Source organism: Dendrobates tinctorius, unplaced genomic scaffold, assembly GCF_039654945.1.
Source record: "Dendrobates tinctorius isolate UK_male_01 unplaced genomic scaffold, ASM3965494v1 ptg000034l, whole genome shotgun sequence".
Lineage (NCBI taxonomy): Eukaryota > Metazoa > Chordata > Amphibia > Anura > Dendrobatidae > Dendrobates > Dendrobates tinctorius.
In genome coordinates, this window is record NW_027361702.1 from 17,788,028 (window position 1) to 17,801,723 (window position 13,696).

General features: G+C 39.5%; 1 protein-coding gene across 1 annotated transcript in view; it reads right to left on the reverse strand.

Moving 5' to 3' along the window:
* PAPPA (pappalysin 1) overlaps window positions 1-13,696 on the reverse strand; it is a 482,150-nt gene that overhangs the window by 241,817 nt on the left and 226,637 nt on the right. Inside the window, exon 8 of the mRNA XM_073573135.1 lies at window positions 6,242-6,370. Coding sequence (XP_073429236.1) covers window positions 6,242-6,370 — 129 coding nt within the window. The remainder of the gene's footprint in view (window positions 1-6,241; window positions 6,371-13,696) is intronic.

Sequence of the window (13,696 nt, forward strand, 5' to 3'; positions counted from 1 at the left end):
TCCGGTCACGCACTGCAGTGACATACTACAGAGGCCCGGAGAAGCACAGAACTGTACACAGTGCAGTTCCATTGGCCCTGCCTCTTCATTTACTATTATGTCAAGCCAAAAAGTTATCCCAAAAAGTACTGTTGTGTCACTTAGTTAACATGAAAATCTGTCCGTACCACTAAATTTTCACATGAGGGAAATGGACAGATTCCACACAAACTTCTCAAAAATATCATAGAAAAAAATTATTGACAACAACTTAATCATTTTCCAAATCAATAGTAATCTCATATACTGAGGGACACATTTTACTGTAGTCACTGCGGCTCGTGATCTGGATGGGAGAATGCCTACTTCCTGTCTAGCGTGGCCACAGAAATGGTGTACGGTAATTTATATTAAAAGCGAAAAAAAAAAAGTGTGATGAACTATAACTCCCTGCATGCTACGGGAGCTGCAGGATATGTTGGGAGTTATAGTTCTCCAAAGCGCTTGACATACCATAAATGGCACCTTAAAGGTGACCTGTGTGCTGATACAGGCTGTCCAATGCACCGGCAGCGTGTATTAGCATAGGAACAAGCTGTATGACTTTAGCCACTTTTTTTCTCTGAAATGCCACAGCAGTTCAGAGAAAAAAAAAGTGGCTAAAGTCATACAGCCCATTGTTACACTAATACACGCTGCCTATGCACTGGACAGTCCGTACTTTAAAAGCCACCTGGAGACTAGTCAGACATGTGGGTCCCCAGCAGCTTCTCCCCATCCGCTCCTATTGCGTGACAGTTTTCTTTCTGCGTGCGCGTACAGGAAGAGACCTGTCAGTGATGGGCAGCAGGAGGGGAAAAGCCAAGGTACGGTGTGTTTTCTCTGAAACACCGTAGCATTTCAGAGTGAAGCCTACCGTACCTGGCTTAGATCATACAGCCAGTGTCTGATACATGCTGTCCGTGGATTACGGTAGCATTTATCAGCTGTCAGGTCCCCTTCATAGTGTTCACGGTACTTCCGCATTGGGAGGTAAGCGCCATTCACACATGGACAGATGCATGACTGGCAACTACGGTATCATGCCGGTGTCTTGGTTGGTTCGCTTTGATGGTTGGATGTCAGCACTACTCACTAGACAGCAATGCTAGTGATTCCGAGGAACCGAGCTTCATAAATATGGACAGTAGTGACGAGGAGTTCTTGGGGGGTTCCATGATGACTGTGGAGTTTCCGTACTTAAATCAATAATGGTTGTTAATGCTGCTGCTGAGTTCTGTTTACATTTGCATTGGTGAAAAATTATGTTATTTATGATATTAAATATTTTACCCCATTATTTGCTTCAAAACATTTTTTGCTCTTTTCAACATCTAAAACCTAGGTGCGTCTTATAGTCTGAAAAATATGGTGGATAGATAAGAGAATGATAATAGATTCAAAATAGATAGATGATAGATAATAGATAGATAATAGATAGATAGATATTAGATAGATAATATACACATGATAGATAAATAGATGGATAGCTAGACAATAGATATATAGATAATAAATAGATAATAGATAGATGGTAGATAATAGATAGATAGATAGTAGATAGATAGATAATAGATAGATAGATTATATATATATATATATATATGTATATAGACTATAAGACGCACTTTTTTTCCACCAAAATTGGGAAAACGGGAGTACGTCTTATAGTCAGAATGTACGTACTTACACTTAGCGTGGTGGCAACAGGAGTCGGGCGATTCATTCGGTGGTCCTGGTCCGACGCTCCAGGGCGATGATGGTGTGGTAGTGCTCATTGGTGCCGAGGGCTCCGGTGACATTTTCTGAAAGCCTGGAGCCCTCAGACTTCTTTTGCCTTGATGCTGTGGCCTCCGGGAAAATGGCCGCTGGAGGCGGCGCATTCACGGACTGAGATCTTGGCTCCGAGATCTCGTCTCCCGAGATCTCAATCTGCACATGCACCGCCTCCGGCGCCCATTTTCCTGGAGGCCACAGCATCAAGGCAAAAGAAGTCTGAGGGCTCCAGGCTTTCAGAAAATGTCACCGGAGCCCCCCACACCACTGAGCACCGCCAAACCAGCTGCACCAGTCAGGGATGGAAGAGAGATTATGGCCCTGCAGCGTCGGACCACTGGAAGATTTGCCCGACTCCTACTGCCACCAGTGCTGCCAATCCCCCTCTGGGTAAGCTGAATACAGGACTGTAACATGGACCCCCTTTTGACGCATTAATTTTTGTACCCATTTTCCTTCTGAAAATTTGGGGTGCGTCTTATGGTCCGGTGCGTCTTATAGTCCGAAAAATACAGTAGATAGATGATAGATAGATAGATAATAAACAGATAAATAATAATCAATTGCATTCCTACTTTTCACTAAATAATGTATGTGTGAGCAAAGCTAACATAAAAACTGCACAGTATGAACAAGGTCAAAGAAGCAAAAAAATGAACATGATGCCTCAATGAGACTTATGTTAGAAACTATTGGAGGAGAGACCTATAGCAACCAATCACATATCTAATAATAAAAACAGATCAGTTACATCACCTTAAAGGAGTCCATCTCTGGGGACAGGTTTTTTTCTTACTTGAAAATATGTATTAGGGCCTCATAATCAATTTTGCAATTTAGTTTCATTAAAAATGTTGCATTGTTTTGCTTTATAGGCTTCTTTTTTTCCCTACACATTCAATTTTCATCTGATCTGTAGTCATATGTCAGCTGAGCGGAGCTAATAACAAGACAGAAGCTCTCTCATTAGTCCATCAGAATGAGCTCGCTGATTGATTCTCAGTTAACTCATCCTCAGCCATCAATAGAGCAATATGGAGTTTGTAGATGGGATCGATGCAAAATTTTTAATGAAACCCAATTACATAAAGGATTTTTGCAGAAAATACATATTTTTAAGTAAAGAGAAAAAAGTCCCAAAAGTTACACAATCCCCTTCTTAGGTGACTAGGATGAGGACATACTGAATTTTGCAATTATTGAATATTGTTATTAACTTTTCCGATTTCTTTCTATTTACTTATTTGTTCCATGAAGCGATACAGTGTAAAACTCATTTTCAGCAAGGAGGACCAATGCGATCTAAACCGAGATCTTATGAGAGTAGCGCCACTTAGAGGCAATGGAGGAGTTTATGAACGTTGTGTATTGTCATCATCATCATCGACACAAGCAATTCTCTACATACAGTTTTGCTGATACGACATTAGTCACATTCTGCAAAGTATTCGTTTACTTTTCCTTCTTCGAGGTCCATTAATATATTTATGTGCAGCACTTTGATCCGGCAGTATTTGTTCAGTAAAGTAAGTACATCTAACTCCAGCAATATTTTTCCTTGTAACATTAATTTTTTCACACTTGGTAGATTCTCCCGACTCCGCATTCCCCTGACTTCAATGTGACAACCTTTCTGTAAATCATCACTTTATAGAAGCTTAATGTACTTTTTCTCTTTCGTCAGGATTTAAAGAAGCAATTCAGATCCAGAGCACTGGTTAATCACTGTCTACACAAGGTCTAGTTGTTTTTCACATACTTAACGAGTGACTATTATGTAAAATTTTTGTTTCATAAATCAATAGTGCACATAAAAATAAGAAACTTTGTAATATATCTTATCGGAGAAATCCGCTTCTTTCTACTCTTGGACTGATCATCACTCTTACTTTACAGATAAAATCTGTATTCAGTGAAGATAGATGCTCACATGACTGAGATAGGAGGAGACAATTGTTGTTTTTTTAAATTCTATGGAGGAACTGGGAGGAGTTAGTCAAACACGAACATTCTGCAGCAAGTTATCCTGAGGTGGGAGGAGCTAGAGGCAGACAGACATTCTGTAGCAAGTTCTTCTGAGGTGGGAGGAGCTAGAAGGCAGACACAGACATTTTGCAGCAAGTCATCCTGAGATGGGAGGAGCTAGAGGCAGACACAGACATTCTGCTACATGTTCTCCTGAGGTGGAAGGAGCTAGAGGCAGATGCAGACATTCTTCTGCATGTTCTCCTGAGGTGGGAGGACCTAGAGGCAGACACAGACATTCTGCTGTATGTTCTCCTGAAGTGGGAAGAGCTAGAGGCAGACGCAGACATTCTGCAGCAAGTTATCTTGAGGTGGGAGGAGCTAGAGGCAGACGCAGACATTCTGCTGCATGTTCTCCTGAGGTGGAAGGAGCTAGAGGCAGATGCAGACATTCTGCTGCATGTTCTCCTGAGGTGGGAGGAGCTAGAGGCAGACACAGACATTCTGCTGTATGTTCTCCTGAAGTGGGGGGAGCTAGAGGCAGACGCAGACATTCTGCAGCAAGTTATCTTGAGGTGGGAGGAGCAAGAGGCAGACGCAGACATTCTGCAGCAAGCTCTATTGAGGTGGGAGGTGCTTGATGTGGACACAGACATTCTGCAGCAAGTTTACCTGAAATGAGTTACAGTTCTCCATAGAACTTTATAAGCACCAACTGTCATCTCGTATCACTGTCATGGGAAAATCTGTATTCATTAAAGACACATTTTATCCATGAACTGAGAATTTTGAGATTGAATAATCAGTCCAGGAAGAGAAAGAAGCAGATTCCTCTAAAAAGATATATTACTATATGAGTTCTATTGATTTATGAAAAAATAAAATGACAGATACTCTTTAAATTGCTTTATTTAAAGGGGTAGTCCATTAGGCCGCTCCTGTCCTTATGCATTCTTAGGGTATATAGGCATCATAGAAGGAGGTTCTTTGCTCAAGTCTTGTTACTTGACTCCTTGGCTTGGCAGGACTCCAACACCTTTCTCTATGGCTGTTGCCCTCTGTTGTGCTCCACGTCAGGTTATACAAGTAGCCTGGACTGGCTCCATGACATCATCTGCCTTTGCCTGTTTAAAGTAAACCAAGACACATATCTGCGTCTTGGCATTGAGACTTTAGACTATGCTTGGTGAGATCCATCTTCTGTCCACACTGTACTTTAATTTGGATTCATCCCTGCTGGATTCCACTTCATCCACCCGGTGGCGCCTGTGATTCCTGAGTTTGCCAAGTTCTCACTGTCTGCTTTCCATCCTTCTTGCTGCATCAACGCCTGGGGCTCCGTGTTCCCACCAGGACCTGAGGCTTGGAAGATCCACCTCACCGGAAGAACCTAAGAAAACCCCTTTTATTATCTGGTGTGGAGAGCGAAAGAAAATATTTGCTTCACATTCGAGAACTCTGCCATTCTTTCGAATTTGCATCATGAGGATTAAGGGGTAATGTTTGTTCTTGAGGAGAGTGAAAAGCCAGTCCTGGCATGTAAGCGTGAGGAGACTTACATGCTTGTATGGGAAATTAAATATGCAAATTGTCTCTTCAGAGAAGAAGAGGACTAGATCTCTAGTTCCACCTATTAGAAGCGTTGATTATTTATCGAGTCTTGCAATATGACTTAGGATAAAAGCCTAAGAATTTGCAGACACAGTGTTTTGAGGGAGATGCCCCTCATCAATGCAAAATATGAGATCTCATTTGGTTAGGTGAGAGGCACTGGATTGGGACCTAAGTGATAACGTGCCTTTTTGTTTATAGTGATGAGCTAAGCCTTTTATGTCAGAGTGAGTAGACTTATAAGCCATGCAAGCTCCTTTGGGAAATTGAGTATGCAAAATTATCTCTTCAGAGGGGAAGAGGCCTAGAACACTATTTGAAGCAGTGATCAGAAAAGTCAACTATGTCTGCAAATTGAGATTCTAGTTTGGCTTTTATCCTAAGTCATGTGGCAAGGCTCGTTATAGAGTAGATATTGACATTTAGGATTGCTACTTTCAATAGGTGGTGTTAGCATTCTAGTCCTCTTCCTCTCTGAAGAGACCATTTCTATATTGATTACGTGCCATGTAATATAACATTACATTTTTCCCCTTGTGCACAGATGGGTCTGAATATGCAAACTATGGAGAATCAACTGGTATTTTAGGATTTTTCAGCTGCTAGGTGTATCATGTTCTGTTGAGGTGTTGTCCGTGTGTCCATGTGACTCTGGTGGTGGTTCCATTTCACAAAACTTTTACAAAAAGTGTAAAGCAAGCTTATGATCTAGAAGTGTCACTGTCTGTGAGAAGCATTGGACCATGCTTTTGGTTAATAAAGAAGGTTTTGAGAAGAACATTCCTGTTCAAAGAGGTCCTCTATCCATTGGCTATCAGACAAGATAAATGGCTACCTCTGAAACATGTCCCATCCTTTAAGGGCCTCTTACTTTTGGATTATTCCATCTCCGCAGTATCCATCGCCATGATGATAAACCAGCTCTGGTGACGGCTTGCTCTCTCCATTGTCAGTCACAGTCACAATTTGGTATTTGTAGACTCGTCCATGTTTCAGATCTCTGCAAAACATAAATGTGATATACGGTAATTTGACATGTGCCGATCCAACCAAATTCACAGTGAAAAGCCCTAAATTACTTATTTAGACCATATATATTGTCCATTTTACAGCCTTTGTAAATGTTTAGGTATACAGATCATGTTTTATTATTGATCGCGTTATGTTCACAACCTTGTGAACGTCGAATATCCAGCAAAACACAAGAAGATACCCCAGAAGGAGAGCAGCCATATTACGAGTCCACAAAGTTTTGGCACCCCATCTAACTCATGGGTTCAACCACTGCAGCCAACAGCTGCATAAAATAAAGCAAACAGCTGTGTAGCTGTACAACTTCTATAGATGTGTAATGGATTGTCACAGGATGCCTTCATTTTAATGAGGCCCATTCATCAAATTCTACGAGGAAGAGACATCGAGGAGCAACAACACTACAGCTGCAAAGTGGTCGGCAACATAAGCTGACAGAATAGGACCACCCGGTGCTGAAGAGCACAGCGTGTAACAACAGCCCTTCAGTACAACAATCAGTACAGCCTTTACAACTAAAGAAACCATGAAAAGATATATTTGTAGGCAGAGGCATAACCCATACTTTCCAATTCTCCCAGAAAGTCCTGGAAACTCCCAGAAAAAGGAGAGCCTCCAGGACTCCTAGAAGATATAGAAAATCTGTTAGCCACTGCAAAGGCTTCTCGGAACCTCCAAGAAATAGTATATATTATATAATAGTGGTGTCTATGACCCTGCCTGGCACCACACCCTAGATTCAGGTTCAAATCTCCTCTTGTCCACCACCGTTATTTACGGAACATCCTAGATTAGTTTTTGTTAGCCGAGTAAATTTACGTAGGCTTATGATCACCATGGGCAATGTCAAGCATCTGGAATGGCCTAAGGTTCTTTGCATCAGTGGAACATCATGTGACGGTGAGAAGCCAGAATTTAATGGGTGTCATGGTCTGGGCAGTCATTCATGGTGTTGGGATACATGCAGTGACAACCCAATTGTCTGGCAACAACTCGAAGTAGACAATTTCCTCATTGAGCAACGACAATGAACTTGTTAACAAAAGAAGATCCATAAAAAGGGCTTTGCTGAGGTTGCTGTAGAAAATGTCTGGACATAAAATCATACAACTGTGGAGCGAATTGGAATGCAAATGGCGCTCAACCACCTCTCGAATAGTCCAGTGACTAAATAGGAGGGTCCCAGCAGTCACATTTTACTACCTCTACACGACTACAGGTTGTAAAAAACAACAAACTACTCCAGCGTGAGACATTCACCCAGCACATATGAACGTGATAATCAGATATTTAGTTGTAGTCACTAATTTCTCACTTTTTAACCCTTAAAAGTATAACAAATTACAGTATAGATTAATGAAGGGTCAAGGATATCTGTATCCTTAGGCTATGTGCACACGGTGCGGATTCTGCTGCGGATCCGCAGCATTTCAGGCTCTGCGGGTCCGCAGCAGATTTAGGTGCATTGTACAGTACCATTGTTTTCAATGGTAAACTGAAAAACGCTGTGCACATGCTGCTGATTTTTCCACGCGGATTTGCTGCGGGTTCAAATCCGCAGCATGTCAGTTCTTTGTGCGGAATCCGCTGTGGTTCACACCTTCTCCATTGTAGAGGTGTGAAACCGCAGGCTAATCCATAGGTAAACCGAAGGTCTTTTGAACTGAGAATTTACCTGCGGATTTTTCCAAATCCGAGCCGAAAAATCCGCAGCTCCTAAAACTACGTGTACACATACCCTATTCAGTTCCTACTATAAATAAACAATTCACTTCTGGTATCTACTATACTTAAGCTGTTGTATTTTTTTTTTATTTTTAATTTTTTTTTTAAAATGGACATTTAAACAGTGTCACCCTTGTCCATAGTCTGAGTCCACCATTGATGAAAATTTGCATTTTTTCTAATGCCATTCAATTCTTCTTTTCTTGTGTTCACTTCCAGCTGTAAACAGTAACTTCCCGTATCTACTATACTTTAGCTGAGGTAAACGAATGCAGCATTTTTTTTATTTAAAAAAATATATATTTTTCTTTAAGCTAGAAGTTTATCAAGAAACAGCGTCACCCTTGCCCGTAGCCTGAGTCTACCATTACAGATAATTTTCAATTTTTCTAATCCCATGCAATTAATTTTTCTTATGCTCGTGCTATAAACAATAACTTCCCGTATCTACTATACTTTAGTTTTATTCGAACGCAGTATTTTTTGTCTTTAAAAAGTAAATTTATCTTTAAAATCAGAACTATAATGGTTTCCAGGAACAGCGTCACCCTTGTCCACAGAGATAATTTGCAATTTTTAACAATTCCTTTTTTCTAGTGTTCACTTTCCTTTTGTAAACAATAACTTCCCGTTTCTGCTATATTTTAGCTGTGGTAATCGAATACACTATTTAAAAAAAAAAAGGATTTTTCTTCTGTAGATTATAATTCTAGCCATTTCCACAAACAGCGCCACCCATGTCCGTAGTCTGAGTCTGTCCCTGCTGATAATTTGCAATTTTTACAGTGCCATTCAATTCCTTTTTTCTTATGTTCACTTCCTGGTGTAAACAATTACTTCCCGTATCTGCTATACTTTAGCTGCGGTAATCGAGTATACTATTTAAATTAAAAAGGATTTTTCTTCTTTATATTATAATTCTAGCTGTTTCCACAAACAGCGCCGCCCTTGTCCACGGTCCGAGTCTGTCATTGCGGATCATTTGCAATTTTTCGATTCCTTTGTCGTGTGCTCTGTTCCTGTTGTAAACAACAGCTTCCAGTATTACTACACTGTAGGCGCGGTAATCGAATCCAGTATTTTGGTTCTGTAGTAGAGATTTCCATCGGACTGAAATAGAATGTTCTCATTGAAAATGTCATATCTATTTGCACAGCAGAGCTGATTGATAAAAGCATTGTGTTACAACATCACGTTCCCGCTTTCTTTCTACTCTGAAGTGATAATAGCGGCTGCTTTCAATTTCACAGGATATTATACTCCTGAAGATCTATCTGCTTCTCTTTCCTCCTTTTCTTTCCCTCTCTTACTCTTGGGCTCCCCTGGGATTTTTCATTCTACGTTTACCAGAATCTCTTATTACAGCTCTGCTGAGGTCAGTTTAGGACACGGTCCAACATTTTCTCCCCTCCCCTTCGAGCTCTGCCTTCCCATCAGAATGGTTTTCATTACTTTTTTTTTTTTTGTCTCTTGCTTTCATAACGAGACCAAATAATAATTAGCTGATGAGATGTTTATTCTACGCTGTTTACAGAACAGGTGCAAGATATGATGTTTGTCTATCTCCTCGATGTCCCTGAAAAAAAAGATAAGGGAAATCTTCTGAAAATTTGCCTATTGTAGATGGTGTGCAATATTCAATCTTCACCTACAAATAAAAACAAAAATCTGAATATCACAGCTGGAACGCGAGGAGCACAGAGACCGGAGGAAAATAATTCATGGATGTTTCGTCTTTTTTGTAAACAGAGCCGCTACACCTTTTCATTATTTTCTAAAAATCTCTATTTGCTGTCATGCATCCATACATAGCACCAACATATTCCACAGTGTTGTACAAATATTGTCACCATTTACATCCTTCCCAGCGCCAATGGGGCTCAACAATCTACTTTCTAGGCCAAGGTCAGATGAGTGTATGAAGAATAGTCAAGAAAAATGGGATAATTTTTATCCGTACTGCCCTCCGTACTCCATCCTTATACCATCAGTGTGTCATCCCTATATCCGAATTTTACATCAACATTTAAAAAAAAGTACAAAAATACAGTTCCCTACGTTATGAACAGTAATGTATCCGTAAAAATCAGATACTTCATAAGGGATCCAAATTTTTGCGCAATCATAGACTTGTACAGGGAAGTCTCATCTGAAATATGTAAGAGAATGGCGAATGCTGCAATATTTTCACATGGGCACTTGTTCCGAGTGAATAATTTGTAATCTAAACAGCCCTATTCCATCACGTTGGGAGGGTGCCGTCCGATTGTAGCATCGTCAGGACATTTCCATATACACTTGTCTGAACGAGCCCTTAGACACACACTCCAGGGACAATATTTGTATGTTTTTGGAAAACCATACAGATTCCATGTAGCTTTGCCTTGGTTAGAAATGAGCCCAGGGACCTTAGTGCTGCAAGGCCAGTGTTAAAGGGGTTGTCCAGGCTTGGGTCTCATTTCTGCAGTCAATCTATGTGTCTGTGAACCTCTGGATCCTCACATCTCGCACAGCTATTGGACTGTAGATAGATACGTAATAGATAGAAAATAGATAATACTTGGATAATAAATGATAGCTAGATAGATAATAGATAGATAATATATAGATGGATAATAGATAGATAAGATAGATAGATAGATAGATAGATAGATAGATAATAGATGGATAATAGATGATAGATAGATAGATAGATAGATAGATAGATAGATAGATAGATAGAATTGGAGTTCCATACAAAAAATAATAATAAAACAGAACTACAATTGTATACTCCAGATAATACTACAATTTAACAAGAACTGGAGTTCCATACAAAAAATAATAATAATAAAAATATTTTTATTATATGCAATATTTAACACATGTAATAGACAAGTAAAAAAAACCTAAAACGATCCTTTTTAAAATTACATAATTCCAGGGCATATAAGATCTCTTTTTGATAAAGCTAACGCAAAACACGCGTCAAGGGATGTTACTTGACTCCCGGGCACTACAGCAACATTACTTATGGGTAGGCATTAATAAGCACCTTTGATGATAATGTATGTTTTCTTTGCGGATAGCGCTGGGCAGTTCACATAAGTGAGGGTGGATTCCCTGTGTATTTAACTATATGCCTGAGGCTTTACTAAAGACGCACTTTTTTGGATATTTTATATATCTTTTGTATTGGTGACTTATATGCTTTGATATAACTAATTACTCTTATATGCCCTGGAATTATGTAATTTTAAAAAGGATCTTTTTAGGGTTTTTTACTTGTCTATTTATTACATGTGTTAAATATTGCATATAATAAAAATATTTTTATTATTATTATTTTTTGTATGGAACTCCAATTCTTGTTAAATTGTAGTATTATCTGGAGTATACAATTGTAGTTCTGTTGATACACTGTGGGGTTAATATTATTGTCCATAAATAAATTGGATTTATATAATATATTTTATACCCCATTTTTTTGCTGGGAATTTTTTTAATAGATAGATAGATAGACAGATAGATAGATAGATAACATATAGATGGATAATAGATAGATAGATAGATAATAGATGATAGCTAGATAGATAATAAATAGATAGATGGATAGATAGATAGATAGATAGATATATGATAGATAATATATATAGACAGATAATAGATGCTTAACAGATATATAATAGATATATGGATAGATAATATATAGGTAATAGATAGAGAGATAGATAGATGATAGATAGATGATAGATAGATAATATATATATTTTATATAGACAGATAATAGATGCATAACAGATATATAATAGATATATGGATAGATAATAGATAGATAATAGAGAGATAGATAGATGATAGATAGATAATAGATAAATAGATAGACAGACAGATAAATAGATAGATAATAGATAGATAATAGACACATAGGCAACAGATAGATAGATAATAGATAGATAGATAGATAGATAGATAATAGACAGATAGATAATAGATAGATAGAAAACACCATCGATTGTCTAAACGCTGTGTCTAACATCATGTCCTCACTATATCTGAAACTGAACCTGTCAAAGACTGAACTCCTTGTGTTTCCTCCCTCTACTAATGCACCTATACCCGACATTGCCATTTCCGTGTGTGGTTCCACTACTACTCCCCAGCAACATGCCCGCTGTCTTGGGGTCATACTTGACTCCGAGCTTTCCTTTGCCCCCCACATCCGATCACTGGCTCGCTCTTGTTATCTGCATCTCAAAAGCATTTCTAGAATTCGACCTCTTCTTACTTTTGACTCCGCAAAAATTGTTAATGTTTCTCTTATTCATTATCGTCTCAACTTTTGTAACTCTCTTCTAATCGGTCTCCCTCTTACCAAACTCTCCCCCCTCCAATCTGTCTTGAATGCTGCAGCCAGGATCATATTCCTCGCCAATCGTTACACTGATGCCTCTACCTTGTGCCAGTCATTACACTGGCTACCCATCCACTCCAGAATTCAGTACAAACTTATCACCCTCACCCACAAAGCCCTCCATGGCTCAGCACCACCCTACATCTACTCCCTTGTTTCAGTATACCACCCTACCCGCGCCCTCCGTTCTGCTGATGACCTGAGGTTAGCATCCTCAATAATCAGAACCTCCCACTCCCTTCTCCAAGACTATACACGTGCTGTGCCAATTCTTTGGAATGCACTTCCCAGGTCAATACGATTATTGTAAACGCATTTGATCAGACTGGTCTACCACCTCAACACATTAACCTAATCTATCCCTGTGTGGCACAGTCAAAAGTTTTACCAAAACCAGGTTCTCCGCATCATGTTCCCACATGCTTTATGCGTCTATCAGCCCTCTGTGTCTGTACTGTTACACACTTAACATTATGGCTGGTCCATACAATCAGGGCAATTGTTACCACCCACCTTTCGTGTCTCCCATTTTTCCTCATAGATTGTAAGCTTGTGAGCAGGGCCCTCATTCCTCTTGGTATCTGTTTTGATCTATGTGATTATTGTTATGCTGTAATGTCTATCGTCTGTACAAGTCCCCTCTGAAATGTAAAGTGCTGCGGAATATGTCGGCGCTATAGAAATAAAATTTATTATTAAATTTATTATTATAGATAAATAATAGATTATGGTGGCCTTATTCACATATACACACAGGTATCTTACATACTTTGTAAGCTCCATTGTTAGTATTAGCTCATAGTTACAGTTATAGGCCCAGATTCATGAAGGGGATTATACTAATTCTGGCTTAAATTGCACAGTTGGGAAAAAAATGGCACATTTTGACGTTTTCACGCTAGTTTCTCATAGCTCTACCAATATGGGTGAAGCTGGAGCAGGATTGGGGTGTGATGGGGAGTAACACTGTAGCACATCTAATTCATGACCAGCTGTGGTGTACCTCATGTCAGAAATCTTACTCCAGTTCCCAACTGGAGTGAGATTTGCACTTGTCAGAAGCTTCTAATTCATTAACAGGCATGTGCCTGACTTCAACAGACCCCCTCATCAAGACCAGCAAGAACATTAGGGTGACCTTCCAAGAAATCTATATGGGTTTTGTGGCCATTGGGG